Source organism: Macrotis lagotis, chromosome 1, assembly GCF_037893015.1.
Source record: "Macrotis lagotis isolate mMagLag1 chromosome 1, bilby.v1.9.chrom.fasta, whole genome shotgun sequence".
NCBI lineage: Eukaryota > Metazoa > Chordata > Mammalia > Peramelemorphia > Peramelidae > Macrotis > Macrotis lagotis.
The window spans coordinates 273,859,957-273,887,214 of NC_133658.1; the positions used below are offsets into that span (position 1 = coordinate 273,859,957).

Below are 27,258 nucleotides of genomic sequence, written 5' to 3' on the forward strand. Positions count from 1 at the left end.
ATATATACTTATGAAAAAAGTAAATTCGCCATCATATACAATTTCTTCTCTTTCATATACAATTCAACATTGTATAAAGAAATGCTAGTTTCATTTGGTGTTTGTTGAATTCAGATTTTTTAAAACAAAGTGAGAAAAAAAATTTCTCTGTACCACAAATTTCTGCCTTTGTTTCATATTAAGGGGAAAAAACCACCAAACACCCAAACAGGGTCTCATTAAAAGTACACCAACCTTCCACATGACACATTATTTAAGACATATGCCTTAGACTTTTCTATCATCATAGGCTAGAAATTGAATTACACACACACACACACACACACACACACACACACACACACACACCACCTTTTTTCCAAAGACTATGGAATACAATGAGATAGGAAAGATAGGATTTCAGAAAGGCTGTAAAGTTCCATGTCTTGCAATGAGCATCATTGATGTTCTTTTCCAGACTCAATTTTTTCTAAAAACACCATCCATCTTCCAGATATGTCCCATCAGGCAAACTAATTGCAAATGAATCCATCTCATTTCACACCTTAGAGAACAGGGAAGTAGCATCAAATGACCATCATACCATCTATGTATAATATGTGTGTGTATATATGGACACCAATAGGCTAATAGGCAACTAGGCAGCATAGTGGATAGAACACCGAACTCTCAAGAAGAGCTGAGTTCAAATTCTGCTTTAGACACCAGTTGTGTAATCCTCGGTCACTTTACCTTTCAGTCTCAGTTTCTTCTTGTATAAAATGGAGATAATAACAAGGTTGTTGTGAAGATCAAACAAGGTAACAGAAATAGAATATTTTATAATCCTTACAATGCTATAAAAATGCTAGCTATTATTGTTCACTCACCACAGGAGGTTTTCTATACCTTTTCATCTCTCCTCAAATCCCGTCAACCCTTCTATAAAGAATTTTGCCTCATATTTCACTGACAAAAATTGAGGCCATTCACGAAGAGTTACCCCCCCCCTTTCTTCTGCTCAACTCATGTCACCCTGATGCTTTCTACCACTATGTTCTTCTGCACCTTTGTCTCATAGGAAGATGTGACCCTTTTCCTTGCCTGTATTGATAAGTGATTCTATTCCATTCCATCTTCTCTAGCAGATAGCTCCCACTAGTATCCCTACTCTCAGTAATCTTCAGTCTCTCCCTAATGACTGTCTCCTTCCTGTCTACAAATATGACCATGTCTTTCTTCAGTCCTCAAAAAACCCTCACTTGATCCTTTTATCCCTGCTAACTCTCATCTTACATATCATTTCTCTCTTTCATGACCAAACTTGAGAGTCATCTACAGCAGGTACCTTCCTTTCCTTTCCTCACTCTTGTCTTAATTCTCTGCTATCTAGTTTGTGACCTATCTAGTTTCAATGAAAACAATCCCTTACAAAGTTACCAATGTAAATTTTTACCGATGTAATTTTGGTCAGAGGATGATATCCAAATAAGAGACAATAAAATGTCAGAGATGGCCTCTGATATTCCTCCAGATCTCATTCTATGATCCCCAGAGATAAAAGATGTGAAGGGACTCCTTGGAAAAAGATAAAAACTTCCACCCCTCCATAAAGAATTTTGCCTCATATTTCACTGACAAAAATTGATTCTTTCCCCCCTTCTCTTTTCATTTGGCCAAGATGGTGGAGAGAAGACAGACACTGTGCTAAGGTCTCCCAGTCTTCCCTCATCTCTTAACAGAAATTCGATCAACAAAACCCAGAAAAAGAAGCTAGGAGAAGAACATCTATGAACAAGATCTGTCTTCAGGGATCATGGGTGAGCTGAAAGCAGAGAGCAGAGAGCCAGCAGGGGCAGGGTGAGAGCGGGATTAACCTAAGATCAGCAGCAGAGGCTTTGACTGTGGGAGTAGCAGTCTGGGGTGTTCCAACAGGGCTGGAGGGCGAGTTCCAGGGCAGAAAGTTACAGGGACATCTATCTGCAGGGCTCAGCTAGTGTTGAGGACCTCAGACTCTATTCTTTCATTTCAGGGGAGTCCTCTTCCCAAAACAAACACAGTAACAGCACCCCCCACCTCTCCCAGGCTCAGGCGTGGGCAGCAGAGCTCCCTCAGCCGAATAGGGAGATTAACTACCTAGCTTTGGGGTCCAGCCTATATTGTTCAAGGATAAAAGTATCCAGTAGCGCCACTCACCCCCTCCAGACCTAGGGAAAGGGACCTTAAATCAAGGTTACAGACACTCCAGAGAAAGCAACCAGCATCCCCTACTGTTTGGCCCACTTGGAGTTACTAAACCCAGTGAGCTAAGTCTCTAGGGATCTCAACATCAAACCTCTGTGAACCAGTGCCTCCCCCAACACAAGATCTTAGGAAAATGACAATCTTTTCTCAGTCCTTATCCTTCTTGATCTCTCTGCAGCCTTGGACACTGTCAATTTGATTTGTCAATTATTCTTCACTCTCTTTTTTGTGATACTTCCCCTTCCTCCCCAGGCTCTCCTCTTACCTCAGACCATTCCTTTTCAGTTTCCTTTGCTGTATCTTCATCCTGGTCGTGCCTATTAACTGTAGGTATCCCCTGAGGTTCTGTCCTTGTGTCTTCTCTTCTCCCTCTATATTTTTTCATTTGGTGAATATCAGCTGCCTTGGGCTCATTTCTCTGCTGATGATTCTAGGTTCTATTTAACCAACCCAAAGCCCTCTCCTAAACTCATTCTCACAACTGATACCCTGTAGAGTGTTTTAAGGTTTGCAAAGTACTTAACATCTTATCTCATTAAGGGGGCAGCTAGGTGGTGTGGTGGATAGAGCACTGACCTTGGAGTCAGGAGGACCTAAGTTCAAATCCAGCCTCTGATTATTATTGATTACCTAGCTATGTGACCTTAGGCAAGTCATTTAACCCCAATGCCTTGCAAAAAACAAACATCTGATCACATTAAATCAAAAATCCTAGGAGGTACTATTATCCTTGATAGATAAGGAAACTTAGATCAAAAGAGGTTAAGTGATTTGCCAGCATCTAAGGAGATTTTAACCTAGTTCTTCCTGTTTCCAAGTCCATCATTTTATTCATTGTATCATGCAATTGCATTGACAAACACGGTTAAATATGATGGGAGTTCATTTGAAAAGGAAGAAATCGCTAATAACTAGGAAATTAGAGGTGGCTTTGAAAGATTTATATAAGGTAAGCTTGGACAGATGATGAGGAATCTAAGAAGCAAAGAAGAGAAGATCAGTAGTACTTTCCAAGTGAAACCATGGTCTCTAAAACTAAAGCTCTCTCTTAGTATAACTCACGTAGTTCCTGTCCTCAGGGAGGCTCATTTGGAGAGGCAGAGGAAATACATAAAGAAAAAAGCTTTCAAGACAAAATAGCAGGATCTAATATTGTTCAAACAATAAGTGCTGCAAAAATTCTTCTAAAAATTAGGGCTGGAAGGTGGCACAAAAGATAAAGTGTTGCCTCTGGAGTCAATAAGACTTAAGTTCAAATCCAACCTCAGACACTAGCTGTGTGATCATGGACAAGTCATTCAACCTCCCCACCCCTCTCTCATTGCCTCAAAAAAAAAAGATCATTGTAATGGAAGTCATTCAGGGGAAGTATTACAAGAGTTAGGATTTAATTTAGAATTTAAAAAAGCAGGGCTTAGATAAATACAAACAACAAAGAAGGGCAATCAAAAAAGGGGTGAGGATATATGTGACAGATGGGAGTACAAAGAATAGGCCAATCTGATTGAGATAAAAAAAAATTATAGGGACATAGTGGTCTATTTTTTTGAAAGGTAGATTGGGGTGAGATTAATATCATATCATTCTCTGACCAATCTCACCCAAAGTGATCTCTTCCTCCTCTGAAGTCTCCAAGACTATGCCCTCTCTGTAGTAATAAGCACATCTTGTCTTACATTGTTATTACATGTGTCTTTGGCTTATCATTGCCATGAGACTATAAACTTCTTGAAGACAAGAAATGTCTTATTAATATTGGGAAACCATGCTGTGTCCAGCTCAATGAGGGTACTCAATAAATGTTTACTGAATTCAATTAAAATTGCAGTGCATGCCAAGAGGCTTATTCCAAAGTTGAGCTGTTACCTATACACAAGGTGGCAGTATAATCTAATGATAGATTATGACAACAGGAGATCTAGAACAAGCCACTGATTAGGAAGCACTATGCCTCAGTTTTCCAATATGTTTAGTGGGCATATTGAGACCAACATATCTCTCATATAAAGTTATTCCATTAAAAATGACATTACAGATATGAAAGTAAATAGAGTTACAGACATCCCAGTAAAATAGGAACAGCAGAAAACCCCTATGGGATCCAACCTATGGGATTCAGTAATAAGTTTTTATCTTTTTCCAAGGAGTCCTTTCATATCTATTATCTCCAAGGATCATAGAATGAGATCTGGAAGAATATCAGAGGCCATCTCTGATATTTAATTGTCTCTTATTTGGATATCATCCTCTGACCAATCTTACCCAAAATGACCTCTTCCTCCTCTGAAGTCCCCCAAGACTTTGACTATGCCCTTTCTGTAGTAATAATCACATCTTGTCTTACAATGTTATTAAGTGTGTCCTTGTCTTATCATCGCTATGAGACTATAAACTTCTTGAAGACAAGAAATATGCCTTATTAATATTGGGCACCCATACTGTGTCCAGCTCAATGAGGGTACTCAATAAATGTTTACTGAATTCAATTAAAATTGCAATGAACCACATGTGCTAGCTTATAATATTCTCATTTGAGAGATGGCAAAACTAATAAACAAAGAGCTTAGATAATTGACCCAGGGTCAAACAATTTGCCACTGGTAGAGTTGGTATTAAAATCCAGGACTCCTGATCCCTGAGTCCAGTGCTCACTCCATCACAACTCTCTGCCACCCAGCACCAACATCACCACTCTGTGATGTCCATTGTTGAGAATGAGTTCCATTTATAAGGAATTTTTTTCCACTTTCCTTTTATGTACTGAGTGTTCCAGAGTAATGAAAGGATTACCACTGCAATCAAGATTATCATGTTTTCCCTATATTCCAAAGAGTCCTTTGTTCACTGCTTCAGGATAGGAACAGACCTTGTAATTGGTTTTGGTACAGAACCTGCAACTTCAATGGTGAGCTTTTTTTCCCTATAGAGAGTAATATCCACCCTGTAACTTAGTCTCAGAGAGTTACCAGAGAGAGACATCATAAGATTATACATTTGAAATTGGAAGGAATCTTAGAGGTCATTGAGTCCAACCCCATCATTTTACAAATTAGGAAACTCAGTGATTTGCCTGGGGTCAGAGTCAGCATATTTCAGAAGAGTGATTTCCACCCAGGTCTTACTGACTCTGAAGTTTACGACTCTGACATAATGACTTTAAAGAAACACTTGGCATAACCTAAATCAAATTGGTAGCCTTTTTAATGAGGGGGATGGGAAGGGAGGGAGAGACTTTGAAATTGTTTCAAAAATGAATTTTGAAGATTGTTTTTACATGTAACTGAAGAAAATAAAATACTAAATTTAAAAAAAAGAAATACATTAGGGTAGTGGTGGTAATGATTCCAATAAGAAGGAAACAAAATATTCCCTTAACTAGATCACGATCTGACATACTGGGTTATCCAACCTTCCTCTCCAAAAGGAAAAGATCTCTTCAGAAATTTTGGGAAAGGCAGCTCTGTCTTTAGAGGCTGTTAATGTGTCTGTGGGTGAGGCAATGACCAGTCTATGTTGCAATGACAAGCATGTGAACTGGATTTAAGGGGGGGGGCTGTGTTAAGTCACCAGCCTCACTTTGTCTTCCCAAATCAGGACAACTGAAGATGGACCTATTAGGATTTTGTGATTTACACAAGTCACATGAACTCAGGTCCTTCTGACTCCAAGGCCAGTGCTCTATCCACTGCACTGCCCACTGTTATCTACTGGTATCAAACTCAAAAGGAAAGAGATTCCTATAGACCTCACATTAACTTAGAAAATCACAAATTAACACTGTCTCTGTTGTATTGTGTTTTATTTATTTCAATACACATTTATTGAATGTTTAATTAGCTGCTTATAGTCTCAGTGAGAAAGTAAAAGAGGGGGAAAAACATACATATTGGTCACTTTGTACTCAATGCTTGGAAAAAATTGTAAAGAACCTTTTTAGAGGCAGCCCAATCAGCCTAATAAAGTTCTTGAAATGACAATAGGGTTATATAAGAATGAGACAGTAAATTGGATAACTGGATGAAAAGAACACCACAAATTATTGCAGATCACACAGGATCTTTTGGAACCCAGACTCTTCATCAGTTTAGGTTCCTTCTTTGCCTCAAGGAAAGGTGAGCCCCATCTACATGAAATACTGTGCTTTCAATTCCTAGGCTTGACCTACATCCTTCACCTTCCAGCAAAGTTTGTTTGCATTCAGCTGCCACCTCCTGGTCTCAAGTCTACTTTCCCTGACCAGCTCTTTAAATGATTAGGGGATATCAAACTCCAAACTTATAGCCTAAAAGTGGTTGAGAAAACTCCTGGTAAAAAGTAACCAAGTTAATATGTAAATTTTAATTGAAATAAATAAAAACACAACATAGGCAATATTAATTTGTGGTTTTCTAAGTCAAAATATAGACTATAAGACTATGTTTCCATTTGAGTTTGATAACACAGGTAGCATGGGCTAGTCATTGCCTCACCCACAGACACCATCAACAGCAATTCCCTGATGAGTGAGGAGTATTCATCACTGCCCACTTTTGCCAGAGTCAAAAGACTCCAAATCCCAGCTCCCTCATATACTTACTACATCTAGAGAGCCATTTACTTAAATTTCTTCATTTTACAAATGAACTAGACCAAATGACCTCCAAGGTCCTTTTTAGACTAGAGTTTATAATCCTCGTCTAATAATCCTCTCCTAGAATCATGACACATTGTAGAGTGTTTGTAGATTACACAGAAAGTTAAATCAGCTGATTGTAGAGCAGCGACACAACAGTCACTCTCAATAGACCTATCAAGAGCATCTGCCTCTCTTCCACTTGTCCATAAGAACAAAGAGGCCCCAGACTTTTATATTATATGTATAGATGTATAGATGGAAGAAAAAAGCTCAAAGTAACCTGTGAGAACTCTTTGTGTCTACTTACTGCAACTCTGAGAAATTACCTGGGTGATTGTTCCTACATGTATGGAACTGTATTCACCTATATTGTGTATCTTAAGCACGTAATATGCATTTATTAATTTTTTCAGGAGCTAGGGATTAAAAGATCAAAAAATGAAATAATCATTGCCTTCAAAGATCTCGCATTCTACTGGGAGAGGTGTGACAGAAGGAGAAGACAACAATACAAATAACACACACACATACATATAGAATACAAGGTAACTTGATGGAGGAGATTAACAGCTGGGGGTACAGCAAAGGTAGCATGCAGGAGGTGATGTTTGAACTGAACTGTGAAGAAAAACCAGGGGCTCTAAAAGGAGATGGTGAGAAAAGAATGCATTCTAAGCATAGGAGCAGGCTGGTGCAATGGTACAGAGAGGAGAGCTAGAGAAGCAGTCTGTAGAGCCGTTTGGCTGATCCATAGAATTCATAACAGAGGATTAATGGACAATAAACCTAGACAATAGGCTACATCTAATGTAGAAAGTTTTATATAATCAATAGAGTAGTTTATAGTTGGTCCTAAATGCAATAAAGAGTCAACAAAGTGAGAAGAGGAGTGACATGGTTAGTATTACACTGTTTATAGGATGGATGGGTCTATAAAGCAGTATTAATAATAGTCCAGATAAAATGTGTGGTGGTCCCATTTCATATCTTATATTTCAGTTATATGACTGAAGGAGAAGGGGACAGATTGATAGATATAGTAGGGGTAGAATTGATAAGATTTGGCAAATAATTGGACATGCAAGATGAAGGAGGGTAAGGTGTTAAGGATAACCTTGAGGTTTTGGACCTAGGTGGTTGGAAGAATGGAAGTGCCCTCCCCAGAAATAGGAAAGCTAGGAAGAGAGGTGGATTTGGGGATAGTGAAATAGTCTCTTAAGGGCATGTTAAATTTGAAATACCCAAAGAAAATCCAATTTGAAAGGTGCAATAGATAGTTGTTAAAGTAGTACTGTATTTCATGAAGGAGACAAATGTTATAGATATAGACTGTATCATCTCTACAAATGATGATCATCTCTACAAAGATAATTGGTCCCTGAAAATTAATTTATTCATCAAAAGCGAATGAAATATAGAAAAAGAAAAAAGCGGGTCACAATTGGGATGCAAGACATGGATCCAGTAGAGAAGACTGAAAAATAGTAAGGCAGGTAGGAGGAGAACCAAGAAAGAAAGCAGTATAATGAAAACCCAGAGGAGAGAGTATCTAGGAGGAAAGGATGGTCAAGAGTGTTAAATGTGATATAGAGGTAAAGCAAGAAGAGGACTGAAAAAGGCCTTGGAATTCGACCCTCAAATCATTGCCCTAGATGTCTTCTTTCTTTCACAAGTTCCAGAAAAAGTTGTAAAAACTCATTGTCTCCACTTTCTCTCCCCTCACTGCTCATTATCTTGAATCCAGCTTCCAATCTCATCACTTACCTAAAATTGTTCTTTCCAAAGTTAGCAGAGTGAATTGAGGAGTTATTTAAGAACAGAGGAGACTCAGGCATATTCAAAGGCAGCAGGTTAAAAGACAACATGTAAGAGGAAATTACAGATTAGAAACAGAAACAGCCAAGGTAAAAGGTAAAAGCAGAGAGGATGATCCTTAGTAATAAGGGCCACCTTTTCTTCAGAGATCAAAGTAAAGGAAAATATGGTGGATTATGTCAATCAACAGTTTTGATATATATATATATATATATATATGTATATTATATATATACACACACAATGGGGGCAAAGAGAGAACACTCATCAAATGTATATTCTCTCAATAAAGTATAAAGCAAGGTCAACTGACAGAGTTGACTTTAAAGTTTAGGAACTGAGTTGAACTATAAGTTATCTGAGATCTAAGGTGAGAGTACATCAAGATTTGTTTGTTGTTCAGTCATTTTTAGTGAAGTCCAACTCATGGTGACCCATTTGATGTTTTCTTGGGAAAGATATTGAAATCGTTTGCCATTGCCTTCTTCAACTCATTCTACAGATGAAGGAACTGAAGTAAATAGGGTTAAGTGACTTGTCCAGCATCACACAGCAAGAAAGTGCCTAAGGCCAGTTTTGAATTCAGGAAGATGAGTCTTTCTAGATTCCAGACTCAGGACTGTATCCATTTTACCACATAGTTACTCAAGTACATCAAGGCACTAGGTGGTAATAACTCATAAGGTCTGTGACAATTACATTTTTGTAAATCATCTAAAACCTTTCTTATTCTTTTAGGGATTTCCAAGGGATACTGGCAGTCAGCAGTCCCAGAATCCTGACGGTGTGCAGAAGAAACTCTGCAGAGCTCTGATCCAGATAGTCTGGAGTTGGTTATGTAATGTATCTCTAGTTACTTTACTAAAATGGAATACTTCCTATCCTTTCCTATTCTACCCAGTTTTCTAGGAATATATGTGAAGTTCTTAAGAAATTGAAAGATGAATAAATAGTCAGTCCACAAGGAAACAAACTTGTATCTAGTATTGACATAATCAACATATCTCCAATCAAGAAAAACACTAGAATCTCAAAGGTTCAAATCACAATATTCATTCTCTTGCTAATATTACAAGCCCAACCAGCTGGCATAGCTCATAAATAACAAAGAAAAATAAAATTGATCCCAAAGAAAACCTTTCCTTTCTTTTAGTATGTAACTTGGAAAGAATTTAAGAAAGTTCCAGAATGACTCTTCACCAGCATAGCCACTGGCCAACCAAAAGTATACCCCAGGAGACTTTTCTGACTTGCCCACAGATGAAAAAGGGATCCATTATAGACTCCTTTTCTGATACATACATATATCTGTGTGTGTGTGTGTGTGTGTGTGTGTGTGTGTGTGTAACTGTCAATGATACAGTTTCACTTACAAGGTATGAGGAGATTGAGGTGATGACAGCGAAAAGAATGAAAAATGTATCATATTTATCACACACACACTAAACATGTATAGGGAGGGGGTTGGTCATGAGAGTTTCCTATCCAATCTGATGCTCTTAGAGAGAACATGTCTTTTATATTTTATTTTGGTTGAATCCTCATACTGAGGGTATGGGAAAACCCTTTAGGGCTTCCTGGAGGATGGGCTTCACTGAGGGCATTGCCTCCAAGATGAAGTAGTTGGCTCATACTTTTATAAGACTGATTGTCAAAGAAGTTACTCCCACCTCTCCAACTACTACCCCTTTGATCTTCCCTCTAAAAAGAGCCATATAAACCCTTTGGGTCCTTCTTTTTCTCTTTCTTCTAAAAACACAGCAGAACTAAGAATAGAATTAGACTTAGGAGTGATCCCTCCAAAGGAGTTGTTCATAATGACCATGAGGCAGAAACACATGCACTAGATCACCCACATGACTGAACAGAAAAATTTCCATACAGGGCTACCTTTCTGGCATGAGCACTTGAGAGACAATAGTATGACTTATGTATATGGTAATCATAGAGAGGGGAGCCACATGATCATGTGTAAAAGTTCCTGAAATTTTTCCCTCTAAGCTGTCTCAAATTTAAAAGTCTCAAAATTAAGAGAAAGAATTGGAACATGAAAAGAGAAGGGAAATTTCATGGGCAATGCTAGAATCTAGCAATCAAGCAAGGTAAGGAATCAGACAATGCCTTAGACATCACTTCAAGGGAGCAAGATCAAGTCCAAGAACTCAGGGGTCAAATCATCCATTAAATGAAAAAATTTCTTTGGTAGCATACACACTGGGGCAAGAAAATGGTCATGGAAATAATTTTCAAAAACTGGGTGGCATAAGATCAAGGGAAAAAAGAAGCAATATAGAAATGTTGGAACCTTGGACTTTGCACTCCACTATTGCAATAAACTATTCATATTGTATGGGTCTGGTGGGAAAGGAGCTTGCCTATCTAGCAGGCCCAGGAGTTTGAGTGCTTTTTTTTCCTTCCAGGAGAAATCTAAACAAAAAATGGTGGCATAAGATTGGGAAACCTGGGGGCAGCTAGGTGGCACAGTGGATAGAGCACCTGCCCTGGAGTCAGGAGTACCTGAGTTCAAATCCGGCCTCAGACACTTAATAATTACCTAGCTGTGTGGCCTTGGGCAAGCCACTTAACCCCATTGCCTTGCAAAAACCTTTAAAAAAAGAAAGAGAGAGTTTCTCACACCAGTGAAATCACAGGTCTCGATATGAAATGGATGGATTCATAATGAACCAAAGAGAGGATGATATTTGGGGGAGTAAAATTAATAATAATAATAACAATAATAGCTAGCATTTACATAATTGTACCAAGTGCTTTATAAATATTGTCTTATTTGAACCTCACAACAATCCTATGAGGTAGATGTTATTACTATTCCCATTTTACAGTTGTGGAAACTGAGATAGAAGTCAAATGATTTGTCCAGGGTCACACAATAGTAACTGAGGTTGGATTTGGACTCATGACTTCTTGACTCCAGACCCAATATTTCTTCCTTTGTACCACCTCATTGCCCTGTGGTGGACCCCAAGATTAGACCTGATCAATGCATGAGAGTCAAGGGTACTGTGGGCCATGTGTCACACAAACACAAGCCATCTCTTCTCTGAACTGGTTGCCATGTCAGAAGCAATCACTGTGGGCAAAATAACTGACTCACCAGGCCCCACCAGAGTGCATCTGCATAGGTGTCGAAGTGATCATTCTCGCCTTTCTCTGCCAAGTACACCAAGAAGGAGGCCAGAATGAGGCAAAGGAAACCGATATACCAGGCAGTGACCAACTCCTGCAAGAGAGAGAGGATACAAAATTATAATCTGGGTATCACATGACAGCTGTTTTGCTGAGTCTTTCCAATTAATGAGGAAATTCAAACAGTCCATCTGGGGAGAAGACCAGAAAAGACAACCTTTACCATGCAATCTCATGTGTTCTGCCAAGGAACACCCGGCAGGAAGCTGTTATCCAATTGCTTGCTGGCCCACAGGACACCTTTCAAAGTACTCCACAGGCTGGTTTAGACTAATAGAAGCAGCTTCACTCCCAGGGGCACACTAGAATGAACACCTGCCAGATTAGCTTCTGGGACTTTTAACAATGGTCTTGGCTTCCTGCCATGAAAAGGCAGAGACCCTTGGGACTTCACCCTTTCATCCTACTGGGAGAGTTAAACAAACAGCAAGAACTTTGGCACTTTTCGTCCAGAACTAGGTTTTCTGGTTTTCCTATTTACCTGTCTTGGAACAAATTTAAGTTATTGGTCTCTGCTTTTCTATTCCTGTCATTTTCCAAGTGACTTTTCATTGATTTGTTTCAAATGGTTGAGGGCTTTCACGTTCAAATTCAAATTTATCTTAGAATCACATTGTTGAAGGAGAAATATTTGTTTGATTTTTTAATTTTAGGAAAATAACAATTTTGCCTGTCTATATTTTCTGAGGGCTTCCAAAAGCACCAATCAGATGTAAATTCCCTCTTGTTGTTCAATATAACTTCATTGCTAAATGTAAATTTGCCAAGTTAAGAGCAACCTCAGCTCATACCTTTATTCCTCCTCCAACTTCCTGCCTCTCAATCTTCCAAAGAAGATACCTGACCCCAGTCACTTAGAGGGGGTGGGAACCCTTTTTAACTTGCTTTTCCCTGACTCTTCCCTGCAAAGGAAGTGGGCAAGACTATAAAAGTTTGGCCCACATCTCCCTCCACACCAGACTCACTCACTCAAGTCTGAGTCCACTCATTTCTTATGATTGTTTTATTTGCTCTCTTTCCCTCAGGTATTCTCGCCTAGGTCTATGTTTTATAGTCTGTCCTCAAGTAGCTTATTGTCTCTCCAGGAAAAATTTTATTCTGTGAATTTTGCAAGTTGGTGAAATAAAAAATCCTGAGTTTTCATACTTCCAGGACCAGTCATGAGTTTTTCACTTCCAAGAACCCTGATCTTTGTGGCAGCACTACTCATTTCCTTGTCATCAACATGACCTCAGATATATAGCTAGAAGGATTGTATAGTCTGTTCCTATCATTTTACAGGTAAAAACTGATTTCATAGAGGTTAAGTGATTTGCTGAAGGTAACACAGGTAGTAAGTAAGTAAGTGAGAGATTCAATCATCAAAGACAAGTCCTCTAACTGAAATAGTTATAGTCTACAGAAATGTTATTCCCTATAGAAAGATAAGATACTTTACAAATATTATCTCATCTTATCTTTATAACTCTGTGAGGTAGATGCTATTATTATACTCATTTACAAATGAGGAAACTGAGGCAGACAATGCTTAATTATGTAGCCTGCCCAAGATCATAGTGTCTGAGGTAGGACTGGAACTCAGGTCTTCCTGATTTCAGGTCTACTACTCAATCCTCTGTGCCATCTAGCTGCCTCTAGGTGGCATAGTGAATGGAAAAAATATATAATTGAAGAGGAAATATAATTAGATAATTGAAGAGGGAATCCTTGAGTTTTTTAAAATAAATATTCATTTCTGCTTTTAATGCATTTTAATTTGGTGGGGATTAAAGGGAAAGTTAATGAAATATCAGTTTAAAATAATCTTGCAGATAGAAATCTATTTAAGTTTCAGGTTTCAAAATAACATCCAAGGACAAATGAAAGATAAGTAGCCACAAAGGCAGAAGCTACAAAATTGTATCTACCCACAGAATCACAATTATTCACTGAGATAAAGTGATCTCCAGGACTCTAGCCATTCATAAGAACAAACTGCCAGTTATTGTGATAGGTGATGGGCATACAAAGACAAGGAATGAAAAATCTCTATTCCCAAAAAGCCTATTTGCAATCTAACAACAGTATAATATATATATATTATATATATATATATATATATAATATGTATATATAAATAATATATATAATAAATAAAAATAAATTTAAAAATCACTGATTATAAGGGCATTTGCAGTTGGGATATCAGAAAAATAATTCAAGTCAAAAGTGGTATATGAACTGTATCTAAAAGGAAGGCAGAGATTCTATGAGACAGAGGTAGGAAAGAATATATACATATAGGAGATAGCCAGTATAAACATATAGGAATAGAAGATGATGTCATATGTAAGAAGGCTAGTTTGGCCATAGAGATAAGGTCATACATTTAATTATAGGTACTATATAGAGAGAAATACTATAGTGTAATGAAAAGTGTACTTTATTTGGTGCTAAAAGGAGAATCTATGTTTGTATCCTGCTTCTGAAATTAATTATGCGACCATGGGCAAGGCACTGACCCTCAAGTACTTAGTTTTGACTGGTGGTCAAAGCAGAAATTGGTCCTGACACCTAGATGGTTATATGGACATGTATGTTTAGGATTCTCTGCCTCTAATCACAAGAAAGGAACTGGAGGTGTTTGACTTGAGAGACATGAGGAGACAAGATATCCATTTTCAAACATTACAATGTGAGTTCCTTGAGAGCAGGGCCTGTTTTGTCTTTTTTTTTTTTTTTTGGATAACCAGTGCTTTGTACAGTGCCCAATACAAGGTAAGAACTTCCAAAATGTTTACCAACTGACTATGTTTGAAAAAAGAATATTAATAAAGTGTGGTCTTCAAACTGTTCTACTTTTCCCCACAAGAAAGTCATAGGGAGAGGGAGTTTCCTAAAGAGGAAAAAGCTGCCTTAAGAAGCTGTGAGTTCCCTAGATGTTTTCAAGTAAAGAAAATTCTCACATATTCTCTTCCTATTCTGAGATTCTGTGATTCTACAGAATTTCCAGAACCACTAAATCCAGTCATCATCCTAAAATGCTAAAACAATAAGGGTAGAAAATGCCCTAGAGTCCATCCTTCTCATATGATGAATAAAATAGAGAAAGGAAGTGAGAGAGAGTGAGAGACAGTCAGACAAAGACAGAGACAGTCAGACAAAGACTGAGATAGTCAGACAAAGACAGACAGAGATTCCATTTCAGTGATGGTTTCCATTCCAATGGTTAAACAGTTTACTGTAAAGCCACAGGGTATAGGGCAGCTATCACCATTCTCTGAGATTCATAGCTGACAATTAGTAAAAAGTTCTATGGTGTTTTACATTGTGAATTTTTAGAGGAGAAAAGAGAGGACACCTTATTTGTGCATTTTAATAATGATGCCCCATTCTCTGGAAGATGTAAAAGAGAGATGGGGAGTGGAGGATCAAAAGTAATCTGATTTCGGATTAGGATAACTGACCAACACAGCATGGGTATCCTCCATCTAGTAGGTTCCCTTCCTCAGGATCTTGGCTGGCAATAGACTGAGTTCAGTGGAAAATCTGTACGCCAGGGTAAATGAGAAGAACTGTTGATTATATAACCTGGTTACTTAGTTAGAACAGCCACAACAATCTTCATTATAAGAAATATTTAAATGGGATGAAAATGGTGTTTACCCTGTTCTTTTCCAGGAAGAAAAAATAACAATGGATGAGCTCTGGATACTCAGCCCCAGATATTATCTCCTAAAATAGTTCTCCATTGTTTCAGAGCTTACCTTGCTATGGGCATACACCACTGAACCAAGAAGTTTCCAGGTACCTCCTCTCCGATCCATGCGTATCATCCTCAAAATCTGCAAGAATCTCAAACTCCGGAGGGCTGAAGTGGCAAACACATTGCCCTGGGATCCCGCAGCCAAAACAGCAATTGATGCTATCAGCACCATGATGTCTATGCAGAAGATAACAAAAACAATCTATAATATCAAATGCTACCTTTCCCTTATGCCTTCTTGGGCTTGGATCACAATTCTGCTTTGAGAAGTAAGCTCTTTCATTTCTTTCCATGATAGGTGACAGGAGAAGGAGAAATGCCTCAAACAGAGGTGGGTAGTATTGTATAGTCTAAAGAGTACTGGCTCTGATGTCAGAAGACCTAGGTTCAAATCTCATTATTGGCATTTACTAATGGGATGATGTTTGTGAAAATCATAACCTCCGTAAGCTTCAGTCTCCTCATCTGTAAAGTGAAGGGGTTGGACTAGATCACTTTTGAGGTGTCTTGTAGTTCTAAATCTGAGAAATAAAATATCTATGGAAATGTCTTGGAAATCTCATTTTTTATATCTCAGAGTTGTCATCTGTTGAATATAAATGTTCCAAGAAGTTCTTTGTTTTTATTATACTATGTTTTTCTGTCACTTTTGGGGGCAAAAAGTCCCACACTTTGGTGGATCCAAATTCACCCCCAGGAGAACCTGGGGAAGAGAACACAAAGATGTGATAGCCCTGACTAAATCCTTAGGGTCCATCTGTTTAGGGTTATTAAATGTTCAGAGTTACTAAAAATAACTCATCTTCAAAGATTTAAAACTGGAAGGAACCTTTAAAGCCAATTATTAAGAGGAAAGTGGATGGAGCACTGAGCCTGGAGTCAGGAGGACCCAAGTTCAAATCTGGATTCAGAAGCACAGCTGTGTGACCTTGGGCAAGTAACTTAACCCCATTGTCTTGCAAAAAATAAAAAACAAAATAAAAAAACCCCAATTATTCCAACTCCTTCATTTGATAGAAGAGAACACAGGGGGCCACAAAGGTGAAGCTTTTTGCAAGGTTTCATGATTAGAAAGTGGCAAGACAAGATTTTGTGCATAGGACCACACTTTCCTATCATTGGTTCTGATTCAAAACCATACATTAAAGAGTCCAATATAATCATTCTGGAAGGCAATTTGGGAACTATGGCCAAAAAAATTACTAACCAGTGCCAGCTTTTGACCCAGCAATAGCACTTTCTAGACCTATATTCCTAAGAAATCTCAAAGAAAGGGGGAAAATATCATTCTTATTTAGAGCAGCTCTCCTTGTGGTGGCAAAGAACTGGAAATGAAGATGTCAATCAATTAGGAAAAGGCTGAACAAATTGTTTATGAATTTGATGAAATACTATTATATTATAAAAATAATGAAAGAGACTGGTTTCAGAGAAATCTGGGAAGACTTGTATAAAATAATAAAGAAAAAGGTAAGTAGAGCTAGGTGAAAATTTTATACCATAAAAACTTTATAAAAATGAAGAGCTCTGATTAATTTAATGTTCAGCCACAATTCCAAAGAACTGATGATGAAGGCTGGACTAAAGATGTAGAATGCCATATACATTTTGTTTTTCTTGATTATACAGATTTGGTTTTTGTTCAGGTTGGGTTTTTTTTTCAGCAGAAGGGGAGAATGGAAGAGAGGGAAAAACGCTTTTTAATTGAAAAAAATATATTTTTTCAAAAAAAAGTCCTCCTAACTAGATGCCATCTGTAGTTTCTATGGGGGATACTATGGAACAGAGAAGAGAGAGCTAGACTTGGAGTCAGAAAAACCTGGGCTTAACACCTGACTCACATACATCTAAGTTGTATAAACCAGTTTTATTGTTGTTTAGTTGTTTCATTGTTTCAGTTGTTTCCCCACTCTTTATGATCCCATTTAGGGTTTTCTTGGCAAGGATAATGGAGTTGTTTACCATTTCCTTATCCAACTCATTTTACAAATGAGGAACTGAGGTAAACAGGGTTAAATGACTTTCCCAAGATCATAAAACTAACTAATAAGTGTCTGAGTCTGGATTTGAACACATGAAGTTGAGTCTTCCTGATTCCAAACCCATTGATCTATCCATAGCCTACCCATAAGACCCAGGCAAAGTCAATTAATTTCTCTGGGTTTCAGTTATTCTTCTGGAAAAGGAAGGTATTGAACTCAGTGACCTATAAGGCCACTTCCAGCTCTAAACTAAGATCCTGTCAACCTCTACCTTTCAAATCCATCAAAGACAAGTTCCCAACATCAGAGCTGGTTTCATTTATTTGTCTGCTGAGCTTATCATATGTTCAGCTGACTCTGCATGGGTCTCACCCACTTATGTCTCTCAAAGGGGCCTGGACTTCTGGTTCCAAATGGACCTACTGCTATCTGAATTTGCATATGGTTGGCTGGCTCGCTCAAAGCCGGAGGTGTCCAAACCACAATATAGAGATTCTTGGCAGTGCTTTCCCCCTCTCCCAAGTGATCCCCTCACAGAGGGCCCTTTAATAAGAACAAAGAACAATCCATGTCTGCCTGGAAAAAAATGTCACCTCCTCATCTCGCAGAGTGTGGGCTGGAGGAGCAAGGGGAGGCTGTTGCTCTTCGTGCAGCTATCAGCCCCCACATGCTGCCCCCATCTCAGGGTCTTCCCCATGCCCCAGAGGACGCCCTCTTGGGAAAGTCCTTACCAATGACACAGAAGGGTTTTCGAGCAAACTTCAGTCTTCCCCTCCAGCCCCGGTAGCGACAGCAACAGCCAGCAGCCCAGATCCTCACAAAATATTCCACCCCAAAAACCACGATGGTGACGATTTCCTGAAAAGAAAACCGCACACGATGGCTGCTACATGCTTCTCTGCTCTCTGAACCAGGTGATTGTGGAACACCTGAAGCCATTGATCTTTACCCTGAAGCACAGGATCTCCCTCACCAAGTTGAAGGAGTAATATATTAGTTTTATGGAAACCAGATCATTTTAAGGGCTCTGAATTATTAAACTGAAGCTTGGAATCAGCAAGCTTAAGTCAGGGGGGAAAAAACTGTTTGCATGAAACTGAATCTGCATGAGATTAAATTCCCTCTGACTTCTGGTCCATTTGAAGGCATCCACTAAAGAATCTTAGTATGGACCTTGTCCAGCAACCAGGTCATCAAAGAAAAGAACACAAATGGATGGAGCTTCATGGGAGTATGATCCCATGTGGCCAGATTCTGAATGTGAATTGGATATGAAAACTCTCCAGTTAGATTATAGAAAGTGTGCTGCACAGTCAGCAAGGGGCAGAGTAGAAACTAAACTAGATACAAACAAATCCTGCCACTAACCTGGAACCCTAGGACTCCTGACAAGCACGTCCAGACACTGATATCTTAAAAGTAATTAATAAATTAATAAATATTCATTCATGTGGGACAGCTGATGATTTGGAATGAAATCCTGCTATTCAAAGGATTATCTAATCCATCCTCTCCAAACAGTTCACAAAGATAGGCTAATTCCCTGGTTCTCAAAGTTCTCTCAGAGAAAAAAATGCTACATTCTTATGATATAACCTACAAACTATCCCCACCACACACACACACACACACACACACACACACACACACACACACACACAGACTTCTCCACCCCTGGATGCACCCAAAATGGCACTGAGCTTCCCCAGAGTTGCAGTTTCTTACTTCCCACATTTTATTTGGAAACAAGCCTAGATTTTTCACCACTCAGTCCCATTCTCACTGCCTTCTCATGATTTTTCCCTGAAGGCATATAAACAATTTAAAAAATGGAGCTATGAGAACCCAAGAGCCCAGGAACTTTCCTTATGGGAATCTTATTCTCTGAATGATACCAGGCACCAAAGGTGAGCATTCTCCCTTGGTGTCTTCCAACACATCTGGATGTCAGAGCAAATCATCCCTGAAATCAGTGTCACTGTGAACAGGAAGTGAGTCTAATTTCATCATTCATTTCAGCAGCAGTTTGGTAAATCCCCCCTAGTTGCATGCCCAGTGCTCACTGGGTTCACTCCCCTTCTGCACTGGAACCCCACAGCAAGCTGTAAGATTCCAAGGAGGAAGGGAAGCACATATCAACAATGACTCCCTGTTCCCCAGCAAACACCACCCTTAACTTCCACAAGAGTTTTCTAGGCTCAAACAAAGATGTAGGTCCACCTATCAGCTTGTACTAAACGTAGCTAGCAACTCCTCAAAAAAACCCCAAAAAACTATTGCTCTTATTTTTGAATTAATGTCTTATGTAAGTTTTGTCTCTCCTGATAGAATCTAAGCCTAAAACAGTTTTGTCTCTGTATCCCCAACAACTTGAAAAGCCTGACACATGGTAGGCCTTTTAAATATTTATTGGTTAATAGCATTTCAACATGCAAATAAAGATCTTCCCATGGAAAGCAGACCCTAGGTCTATTTTGCCTGTGGTCTCCATATCACACGACATCTGGTCTGACCTGGAATAGGTCTGAAAACCCCAAAGGAATTCTGAGGGTTTGGGTTTTCCTCCTGAGTGCCACTCCTCTCTTTCCAATCCATTTCTTCTTTCAATAGAAATAGGTGGAATAAATGATGGAAAGATTGCACAAGCCAGGACAACACAACTAGGAGAAGAAAGCTTAAAGTATGATTGAAATAAACTGATCGATTTGGCTTCTGCCCACTTTATGGGCACAAACTCTGGACCTTTAGTGGACAATAGGGTGATGGTGAAATGGATAAAAGAGAACTGGTAGGTTCCAGCTTAAGTCAAGAACCCCATAAAACTGCCCCCCACAGCTGAACTTCTTATTCTTTTCCCTTTTGTGAGCTCAAAATTCAACCACTTCATAGAAAGTAATTCTTAAGAGAGAAGACTGGATGTCCTCCAAGCCCAAGAGAGAAAGGCTTATTAAACTTCTTTTCTGAACCTATTCTTCCCTTACCTAAGAGCTTTTCATTTTTTGCTTTGTCTGAAATTGAAAAAAAAACAATTAAAACTTGGTTACCATGACAGCCTTTCTCTCTCTGCTGCTGGGGCCTAGCCAGCTCAAACTGACTCAGAGTTTTTCTCTGCACTACCACGTTTCTCTTTCTCTCTCTCTCTCTCTCTCTCTCTCTCTCTCTCTCTCTCTCTCTCTCTCTCTCTCTCTCACACACACACACACACACACACACACACACACACACACACACCAAATTGCTAACAAGCATGTGTCAAAGGCATTCCTAGCTCCTCTGGGGATCTAGTCATAAACAACCAAGATTGGGGGTGGGGGCTCAGGTTGTGGAGGGCTCAAGTTGAGAAGAGGAATGGAATACAGTGGTTCTGCCTGGAGAATTTTGATTCTAGACTCCAGGGTTCTTTCTGCTATGGGGAGAATATGCCTATATTGTTTACATCACACTGGAGGAAGACTGAATGTAGCATTACTGTCACATGATGGGGATGATGGCTGTAAAACTGGTGCTGAGGGAGAGATAATTCTATTGTAATACTAGTACTGGAGGAGAAAGATAACCTTGCTTTAATGTTAACCATGGGAGAGAGGCAGAGATAATCTTGTTTTAATATTAGCATAAGAAGGCAGAAATAACTATTATAATGTCCATCTCAAGCAATATAAATAAGACCTACCTTATTGGTTAATTGCTAGAGAAAGAGAGCTATACAAAAACAAAGGCATTGTACAGGGTTCCAAGTTATGATAATGTGTTACTTTGCTGGAATTTTACTATGTCTAGAACACTTTGCTTTATAATCATCAAGTTGCTTTTTAAGTAGAATTTTTGTCTCTTCAGCTCTCTTACTATTTTAACTGTATTGAAGGGTAAGATTTCATTACTTCATAAGATAGTTTTGAGGAAAATTCCTTCTAAACTATAAAATGCTATAAAAATGTGAGTTATTATTATGAATTATACTACTACTAACAATAATAAAATATTTATTTAGCCCCTTTTGTGTTGTTCTATCATAAGTATTGGGAGAGATAAGGGAGAACAAATCATTAGACCATCCACGATCATGTTTTTAGTATCTTCTCCACCAGGTATAGTCCTAGGCATTAGAGCTATAAAGAAAAGACATGATCCCTGACTTCAAGGAGTTTATATTCTATCAGGGAAGCAAATGTTCACAAATAAATGTATTAAAAAAAAAAACTATAAAATAATTTTTGGAAAGAAGACACCAATGATGGAGGGACTGGGAAGAAGACAAAAGTCCTTGCCCTTAGGAACCTTTGTATCTTATAGGGAAAACAAACTTTACACAAATAAAGCAAAGAATTCTATGAGTTTTCATGAATGTGATCTGAGGCTTTGCTACATCAACTGAGATATAAAAGAAATAGAAAGCTAACCAATCCCAAAATGATTCAGGTCATCCAAAATAGTGCTTCCTTGATCCTGATCAAGGGGTTCTTGGTTTCTCATTAGAAGGGTACTCAGTGATCCCATTTCCCCAAATCCCCCCTTGAGAGCCTTTATTTAGTCTTCTTCACCCTGGATATATCTCCAACCCTGGCCATGTTCTCTGCCCATGTTCATCTGAACAAAATTTGTGACTCACCAGGATGTAGAGGGCACCTTCTGAACTCTTCTCATACTCCTTGATAGTGGAGAAGACTGACAGTACCAGGCAGGAGAAAACCAGCAAAAACCTGAAGAAAAAGAGAAAGGTCACTCAGTCTGGGGCATGACCTACAACTGCTCTGTTTTAGTTTTCCCAGTTAAAACTATCAGCTTCTTGAGAGCAAGGGCGGAATTTGACTTGGAGTCAGTAGACCTAGGTTTGAGTTCTGGCTAGGTAATCACTACTTGGGTGACACTGGACAAGTGAGTCTCCCTTTCTAAACTCCAGTTTTCTCATTAGTAAAGTGAGAGTATTGAATAAAATTTTCTCTAAAGTTGCAGTGTGGTAGAAAGAAACTAAGATTTGTAGATAGAGAACCAGGGTTCAAATCCCTGTTCTGTGCCCTACTGCCTGTGTGACTGAACAAGTACTTTAACTTCCCTGAGTCTCAGTTTCCCTTTTTGTAAAATGAAAGGGTAGGATTATAAAATCTCCAAGATCCTTTTCAGCTCTAAATCCTTTGCTCATATGGTGCCTTTTGGCTCAAATTCTATGAATCTGTACTGAACAGAGAGGTCTTGGCACTACAAATAGTTGTTGATTTGCGTTTGCTAAAAGTGGGGCATACCACAAATGGTCTACACCTGGGTCTACACAGAGCAAAACAAAACAGATCTCTGTGAGGGGGCAGGAGGAATGCCTATCAACAAACTTTTTGGCTCACAAAAGGGACCCTGCTGCAGACAGGAATATGTCCTTTCTAGTCCCTTCCCTGGAAGACAAACATGAACATTTTTTAATTTGTTAAAGGGATTGATCATCATGATGGAAAAATAATATCATCCCAACCCCCTCCACCCCAGAATAACAAAACCCAATCCTGAATGTGTTCAGTTCTTTTGGAAGAGATTCCATGATTACACCCTGCTTGTGATTACACACTGTGATGATGTGTGTGTCAATATCTGTATCTGTGTGTATGAGGTAATGTGTGTGAGAGGGACAGAGATATAGAGAGAGAGAGACAGAGAGAGAGAGAAAGAGAGAGAGAGAGAGAGAGAGAGAGAGAGAGAGAGAGAGAGAGAGAGAGAGAGAGAGAGAGAGAGAGAGAGAGAGAGAGAGAAACTGCTGGGTTTCCAGGTCCTACAGGACTTGGTTTTAACTCTTAACTTCTACTCCCACCTCCATATAGCATTTCCAAAATAAAAGATTTGGATCATTCAGATGACCTCTGAGGTAGCTTCTTCCTCTAAAACTACAAGCCTATGACCAATCAGTACCCTCAAAGTAGGGGTTCTTAACTGGGGTCCATGAACTTGCTTTTTTTAAAAAAATTCACTGAATTTCAATATAATTGGCATACTTTATATTTTATTTTCTACGTAATAATAATAGTTAACATTTGTAGAGTGCTCTAAGATTTATTATGCACTTTACAAAAGTCTTGTTTTATTCTCACAACTTTGGGAAGGAAGTGTTGTTGATTATCTCCATTTTACAGATAAGACTGAAGCAAACAGAGGTTGAATGAATTACCTAGAGTCACACAGCTACTAAATGTCTGAGGCTGAGTTTGAACTCAGGTCTTTCTGACTTGAGATCTAACACGCTATCCACCATATCACCCACATTCTACTCGTAGCTCTCTGTGAATTCTTCATATCTCACTATAATCTACTTTCTCTTCTGAATTCTGGATATCCACATATCTTAGAGTTCATTTAATCCAACCCTTTTCATTCAAGTTTTTTTATTTTAAATGTAAATACAAAATAAGAAACAAAAGAAAAACAAAAAAATCATGACCATGTACACAGCAGACTATGAGAGAAATCAATATAAAATGATAAATTTTCATTTCAAGAAAACCTACATAATAAATACTACATGTTTTTAAAGTTGCCCAGCTTTTCTTTGTTCCCTTGTTCTTTTGTTCTCTGCTGTGTACTTTTTTATTTTATTTTTTCTCTCAGTTGGAAAAACTGAGGCCAATAGAGCAAAGCCACAAAGCTGGTTCAAGACAGGCTGGGGAACCAGAACCCAGACCTTCTAATCCCAACTATTTATTTGTCCTTTTCTTCCCTCATACTGTTCTTTTTAACTTTCCTTCACAGATTATCCACCACTCAAAAAAGAAAGAAGGTCTGAGATTGCTTGTGAGAAAAATTTTCCAATGATAGCCATTTAGCTTCACTCAGGCTCCACCCCTTCCCAAGCTTGTGTTTAGAGAGCAGATGTTGAATTAATTGGCTCAGTTTGGAAAATCAAGTTCTGAGAGAGGGTGACCACTGTTTAAGGTTCTGCATCAAAGTGCATAGTGACTGTCTGGGAGAAGAAAGAGCCTATGAAGAAAAACAGCATATATATAGCCTACTGCAATTTGCCCAATTCCCCCTCCTTTCCATTTCCTCCTCTACCCTGAGCCAAAGACTTCTCTACATTCAAGAAAAAAATAACTCCTCTTTTCATAGTGGCAAAGAATTGGAAACTGAAGGGATGCTCACCAATTGGGGAATGTCTGAACAATTTGTGGTATGTGATGAAACACTATTATTCTATAAGAAATCATGAGGAACAACACTTCAAAATAGCCTGGAAAAACTTGCATGAATTGATGCAGAATAAAATGAGCAGAACCAGAACATCATACACACTAACAACAGCACTGGGTGATGATCAACCATGATGGACTTGCACATTTCAGCAAAATAATAACCAAAGACAATTCTAAAAGACTTGTGGTGGAAAATACCGTCCATATCCAGAGAAGGAACTGTGTAATTTAAATGTAGACCAAACTTACTATATTCACTTTTTAAAAGTTGTCATATATAATGATTTTTTTCTCTTTAATGTTTCTCCTCCCCTTTTGGATTTGATTCTTCTTTCACAACATGATTAATATAAATCTACATTTAGCATGGTTATACATGTATAGCTTATGCAGGTTTGCTTTCTGTCAGTGGGAAGTGAGAGTGGAAGGAGGGAGGGAGAAAATTGTAAAACTCAAAACCCTGTAAAAATGACTGTTGAAAACTATCATAGCATGTAGTTGGAAAAATAAATAAATAAAAATATTTAATTAAAAAAAGAAGAAAAAAATAATGCTCAGCATCCAATACTCACGCTATAAAACCCTAGTTTTTAAAGTTCTTCAAAACTTGGCTGCTTCTTACCTTTCTAGTTAGATGCTAGCTAGCCTTCTTAACCTTCCTCCCATACAACATTCCATCCCCCCCAAATCATGCATTTTGGGGTTTAGATATGACTTTACTTTTAATAGTATTTTGTTTTTTTCCAATTACTTGTAAAGACAAATTTTAACGTTCTTTTTTTATTTTGAGTTCCAAATTTTCTCCCTCTCTTATCTCCCCTTTCCCTAAGACAGTAATTTGATATGGATCACAATTTGATAAAGGTTACCAGATAGATGTGCAATCATGTAAAACATATTTCCATTTTAGAATCATATTATGAAAGAAACAGACCAAAAGAAAAATATGGAAAAAGGTTAAACCATTATGCCTCTTTCTGCATACAGATTCCATCATTTCTTTCTCTATTTGCTACTAACATTTTTCTCATGAGTCCTTTGAAAATGTCTTGAATCATTATATTACTGAGAATAATTAAGTCATTTATAATTGATTATTGCCCAGTTTTGCACCAGTGGTTCTGCTCACTTTGCATCAATTCATAAATGTTATTCAACAATTCCCCAATTAATAAGCATCCCCTTAATTTCCAGTTCCTTGCCACAACAAAAATAATGCTATAAATATTTTTTGTACAATTAGGTTCTTCCCCCACCCTTTTATAAGTCTCTTTAGGAGTCAGATCTAGTAATGAAAAACCAAGCAATATAACTGAGTGCCCTTCATACCTGGAAAATTTTCCCTCCTCATTTAGGGTTCCACATTTCCTTCAAGACTCAGCCCAAATCTCACCTTTTGTGAAGAGGCTTTTGTTGAGAGACTTTTTGAACATTCCCCACCCCAACATAAACAGCCTACTTAGTACCTTCCCTCTGAGATTATATAATATTTACACTAAATAGCTAGAATCATGGCTGTTTTCATGTTTAGAATGTGAAGTCCTTGAAGGCAAAGGTCATATTTTCATTTTTCTTCATATACACAGCATTTAGCAAAGTGCCCAGAATGTTGTAAGCACTTAAATGTTTGTGGACCAACATAATTAGATTATCTGCTAAGAAGAGTCTCCACAAAACAGCTTATAAAAGGCATTAAAAATTGCCATTGAGATATATCCTTCAATGAGAGTTACCTGTTTGGGTCTAACTTATCTAGTCCAACAGTGAATTGGTTCAGATTCAGACCTCTGTGAGCTTCCTCCCATGAGAGCAAAAGATCATCCAGTCTAGATTGGACAATTCAAAGAGAAGATAACTGAGAATTCACCACAATGGCCCCAGTCACCAAATCAGTTCTTCCCCAGAAATGCCAAAGGTTTGAATGTTCCTCTGATTAATCTATAGAAATTCCAAGTTGTTTCAAATCAAACTTTCTTTATGGTTCCTGTCTTCTTTATGAGTCAGTCTTACCTTATGGGAATTTTATTGAAATCAAAATGCAAACAGTCAATGAGTTTAGGAAATCTTGTACTAAGTGCTGGGAAGAGAGACAAGAGAAGACACACTCTTCTTCCAAAGAGCTTAGAGCCAAGACACCCACACATTGAAATATTGAAAGAACCATTTGAGACAAGATAGAAGCAGGTACAAGACTATCTCCCGAGGCAAGCCATTCTAATCTAATTGTTATGAAGTTTTTCCTTGCATGAAGCTAAAATCTTCCTCTCTGCAATATCTGCCTAGTGCTCCTGATTCTATTCTCTGGAGTCAAGCAAAACAAGTCTAATCTCCCTTCCATATAAAAGCCCCCAAAGCCAAAAGTGTTCCCTCCATCAATCTAAATATCCCCAATTCATTCAATCAAAGAGCAACAGGGTATGACTTTGGATATTAAGCCATTTTTCAGTCATGTTTGACTCTTTGTGTCTTTAGCAAGACACCAGAGTGATTTGCCATTTCCTTCTC

The 27,258-nt window shown here is 38.3% G+C and overlaps 1 protein-coding gene across 10 annotated transcripts in view; it reads right to left on the reverse strand.

Annotated features, from left to right (window-relative positions):
- KCNQ2 (potassium voltage-gated channel subfamily Q member 2) overlaps window positions 1-27,258 on the reverse strand; it is a 129,857-nt gene that overhangs the window by 45,428 nt on the left and 57,171 nt on the right. For all 10 annotated transcript variants that reach the window (XM_074227476.1, XM_074227453.1, XM_074227470.1 and 7 more), the window contains exons 2-5: window positions 22,197-22,287; window positions 18,319-18,445; window positions 15,607-15,782; window positions 11,769-11,894 (exon numbers count right to left, since the gene is read on the reverse strand). In XM_074227476.1, coding sequence (XP_074083577.1) covers window positions 11,769-11,894; window positions 15,607-15,782; window positions 18,319-18,445; window positions 22,197-22,287 — 520 coding nt within the window. The remainder of the gene's footprint in view (window positions 1-11,768; window positions 11,895-15,606; window positions 15,783-18,318; window positions 18,446-22,196; window positions 22,288-27,258) is intronic.